Source organism: Cebus imitator, unplaced genomic scaffold (genome assembly GCF_001604975.1).
Source record: "Cebus imitator isolate Cc_AM_T3 unplaced genomic scaffold, Cebus_imitator-1.0 Scaffold698, whole genome shotgun sequence".
Lineage (NCBI taxonomy): Eukaryota > Metazoa > Chordata > Mammalia > Primates > Cebidae > Cebus > Cebus imitator.
Window position 1 is genome coordinate 290,349 of NW_016108013.1, and position 4,633 is coordinate 294,981.

At 38.2% G+C, this 4,633-nt stretch overlaps 1 protein-coding gene across 1 annotated transcript in view; it reads left to right on the plus strand.

Moving 5' to 3' along the window:
- Positions 1-4,633, plus strand: part of INTS4 (integrator complex subunit 4) — a 127,479-nt gene that overhangs the window by 78,712 nt on the left and 44,134 nt on the right. Inside the window, exon 13 of the mRNA XM_037734977.1 lies at positions 490-614. Within this exon, the coding sequence (XP_037590905.1) occupies positions 490-614 (125 nt within the window). The remainder of the gene's footprint in view (positions 1-489; positions 615-4,633) is intronic.

Consider the following 4,633-nt stretch of genomic DNA (forward strand, 5'->3'; position numbering starts at 1 on the left):
TTTTTGAGACAGAGTCTCGCTCTGTCACCAGGTACCAGGCTGGAGTGCAGTGGTGCAATCTTGGCTCACTGCAACCTCTGCCTCCCAGGTTCAAGAAATTCTCCTGCCTCTGCCTCCCCGAGTAGCTGGGACTACAGGCGTGTGCCACCACACCCAGCTAATTTTTGTATTTTTTAGTGGAGATGAGGTTTCACCATGTTGGCCAGGATGATCTCGATCTTTTGACCTCGTGATCCACCCACCTTGACCTCCCAAAGTGCTGGGATTACAGGCGTGAACTACCGTGCCTGGCCCAATAACCAAATTTTTAAGATGAATTAACTGAGTTCCAGAATAATTGGGTGACATATCTGAAGTCATAGAGTTAGCTAAAGTACATGATCAAGAATTTACATTTCCAGTTCAGGTTTTCTGATTCCAATTCCTAGTGCTTTCATAGACTTACTAATTTGTTGTAATTTGATGTGCATTCTTATTGGTTTGTTTCAGGTGCTTGAAGTTTCTGGGAAGTCGGCATCCAACCCTGGTGCTCCCCTTGGTGCCAGAGCTTCTGAGTACCCACCCATTTTTTGACACAGCTGAACCAGACATGGATGATCCAGCTTGTATCCTCTGTGCTTAGGATGGGCCCCGATGTGTTGACAGACAGCTTTGGCATCTCCTTCTGCAGTGTAGCTGGGGTGGTGTGAGTTTTCTTTTCTTTTTTTTTTTTTTTTTAGAGACAGTCTCACTCTGTTGCTTAGGCTAGAGTGCAGTGGCCTGATCTCGGCTCACTGCAGCCTCTGCCTCCCGGGTTCAAGCATTTCTCCTGCCTCAGCCTCCTGAGTAGCTGGAATTATAGGCACCTGCTACTCGCCTGGCTAATTTTTGTATTTTTAGTAGAGACAGGGTATCACCATTTTGGCCAGGCTGGTATCAAACTCCAAACCTCAGGTGATCTGCCTGCCTTGACCTCCCAAAGTCCTGGAATTACAGGCATGAGCCACCGTGCCCAGCCTTGGTCTGAGTTTTCTTTTCGACATTTATTTAGTACCTACTATTCCACATACTGCTTATAGTCATCTGTTTATATCCGTTGGGAATTAGTTCCAGGACCTCTCTTAGATACCAAAATGCATGGATGTTTAAATGCCTCATATAAAATGTTGTATGGAATATAACTTTCTCACATCCTCCCATATACTTTAAGTTATCTCTAGATTACTTATGATACCTAACACACTGTAAATGCTGTGTAAATAGTTGTTATGTTGCATTGTTCAGGGAATAATGACCAAAAAAAGCCTGTACATGTTCTGTACAGTTGCAAGCATTTAAAAAAATATATATTTTCCATCTGCAATGTGTTGAATTCATGGTTGCAAAACCCAGAGATGGAGGGCCAACTATAAGTGCATTATGCAATTTATCTCTCATCTTCCAAACAACTCTGGAAGGTGCTATTATTCTCAGTTTACAGATGAGGAAACTGAGGCTCAGAGTGTTAGGTAACTCTCTAAGCATCAGATTTGGGATTCCAAACCAGAAAAAAATCTCTGGTTTTAAAGCCTGTGCACTCTTCCTACCTTGTCTTATACAATGTTTAATTCGACCTTTAGCCTGAGAGAGGTGATGGCTGAGCTAGGTTCCATGACTATTCTGCCTCTGAGACAAGTTCAGTGGGTTTATGATAGCCTGTACAGCATGCCATGTGATTGGATTGTTTTCCAGTAATGGGGATACATTTACATCAGTACATCCACACTCTCCTAGGGTTCTTTTTGCTCTGTGGGCAGATCCTTGGTGAAGTTTAAGAGTAGTTATTGAAACACAGAGATCAGCCATGTAGTCAGGCTATTGTAGTCAGGTGACCATTATAGTCCCCTTAATACTCTTTTTAAAATTTGAATTATTTTATTTTTTTAATTGACACATAATAATTGTACAAATTTATGGGGTACATATTGATATTTGATACATAGGTGTACTGTTCAGATCAGGGTAGTTAGCATATTCATCCTCTCAAACATTTATCATTTCTTTGTATTGGAAACATTCAGTATCCTCTGTCTAGCTCTTTGAAACTATTTATTATTGTTAACTGTAGTCATCCTACAGTGCTGTAGAGCCTAGAACTTAACGCCTCCCATCTCACTTTAATTTTGCAGGCTTTAACAAGTCTCTCCCTTTAACCATCCTTCCTCTCCCTTAACCTCCCTGAATTGTTTGTTTATTTTCATAGGGCTTTTGGGGAATTTTTGAATTTAAAGATCTGTGTAACTGATATACTAAGCAATGCCTGACTTCACATTTGCATTTAAGAAGGACACATTCTGATCTTACCTCTAATGGTATAGTCTAGCTATTTGAAATTCAGCCCATCAGAGATGTACTTGTAGGGTAGGTCTTACTACTACTTGGAAGACATATTGAAATGCTCTGAAATCTGAAGGCCCTTTACATTGAAAACAAAAATTAAAACATTCTTGGCTATTTTGTTAAGATATTTTTCGGGATAGTTGGAGGATTGTTTTATTTGCTACTTATGTTTGGCTGTCAGAGCTTGCTCCCACATTTACCTTAGGAAAATTAAGATTTTAATTTTTCTCCAATGTAAGAGTAGTCTAGAGGTAAGCAAGCTGGTGTGACAGCTCCATATTATTCTCGGTGATCTAAGCTCCTTCTGTTTTTCTGTTCTGCCATTGTTAGTTGTCCAAGATTGTTGCTAGTGCTCCAATCATCATGTCCAGGCTCTAGGCAGGAAATCAGAGGATCTCCAGAATAAAATTTGTATTCTGTTACTAAAGAAAAAGAGAAGGATGGTTGCTGGGTAGACAGATATAAGGCTGTGCCATAGGGAAGCGTGGAAGATTGTTGGAAGACATGTTTATCTTTTAATTTCTGATTTTCCCTTCAGTGTAAAATTATTATATATAGAAAGAAAATCCAAGAAACTTCATATTTAACATCTTAAGTCTTGTTAGCCAGAGTAATCTAGTGTTAATATTTTGGAGTATTTTCTTCTCCTTTTAGCTGCTGGGCTGGGGCACTTTCAGGCTGCTTGGTGCCAGGGGGCTGCCTTTCTTCTCCTTTTAAAAAAAATCTTGAGTTGGAATTTTGCTGCTTTTATTTTTTAATATAATTCATTTCATTGACAACTATTGGATAATAGTTGCTATCATATCTTCTATATATTTTAGAACCTGTTCTTTTCACTTTCTATGAAAAATGATATTCATGTAACCAAAATCTATTGAAAAAAAAGAAAAAAAAATATGGTACAAAATTATAAACTTCATATATATATATATATATATATATATTTTTTTTTTTTTTTTTGTGACAAAGTCTCTGTCATTCATGCTGGAGTGCAATGGTGCAATCATCATTGCTTACTGTAGTCTTGACCTTCTGAGCTCAAGTTATCCTCCTTCCTCAGCCCCCCAAGTAGTTGGGACTATAGGCATGAGCCACCACACCCAGCTAATTTTTTTGTAGAGATGAGTTCCCACTTTATTGCCCAGGCTGGTCTTAAACTCCTGGATTCAAACGATCCTTCTGCCCCAGCCTCTCGAAGATGCTGGCATTACAGACATCAGCCTCCACATCCAGCTTATAAATACAATTTTTAATGATTATACAGCTGTGTTTTACCTACATAATGGCATAATATATAATCATTAAAAATTATGTATATATAACTATATATGTGAATACACACACACACACACACACACACACACACAATCATTCTCCTGTTTTTGGACATTTAGGTTATTTCTGATTGCAATAGTCCCCCCTTACCTGCTGTTCACTTTCTGCAGTTTTAGTTACTTGCAGTCAACTGTGGCCTGAAAACATTAAATGGAAAATTCCCGAAATAAGCAATTAATAAGTTCCAAATTGCATGCCATTCTGAGAAGTGTAATGAAATTGAACAGCATCCTTTTCCATCCCACTTAGGATGTGAATCATCTTGTCCAGTGAACTCATACTGCATATGCTAACTGTCCATTAGTCACTCCGTGGCTGTCTCAGCTATTAGATTTGATTTTGTAATGGCCCCAAAGTGCAATAGTAGTGATGCTGGTAATTCAGATATGCCAATGAAAAAGCCATGAAGTCTTCCTTGAAGTGAAAAAATGAAAGTTCTTGAGTTAATAAGAAAATTGTATGTTGAGATTGTTAAGATTTACATATGATAAGACAAATTTTCTATCCATGAAATTATCAACAACGAAAATAAATTTTTTGCTTGTTTTACTGTTGCACCTCAAACTGCAAAAGTTATGACCACAATGCTTGATAAGTTCTTAGTTAAGATGGAAAAGGCATTAAATATGTAGGTGGAAGACTAGAATAGAAACCCGCCATCATGTTCCAATTGATGGCTGTTGGATTCAGTACTGTCTGCAGTTTCAGGAATCCATATGGGGTCTTGGACCATTTCCCCCCAAGGATAAGGGGGTCTACTGTAACTGCTAATGATTCTGTGATATTAGGCTGTTTACTTAGATTTTGCGATGTGGAATTACTCAGGATGTGTAAGACTCTTACTGTCTGGTACCAAATTTTCCAAAATTACTGTGCTGATATATATATATGTGTGTATGTGTGTGTGTGTGTGTATATATATATATATATATATATATAT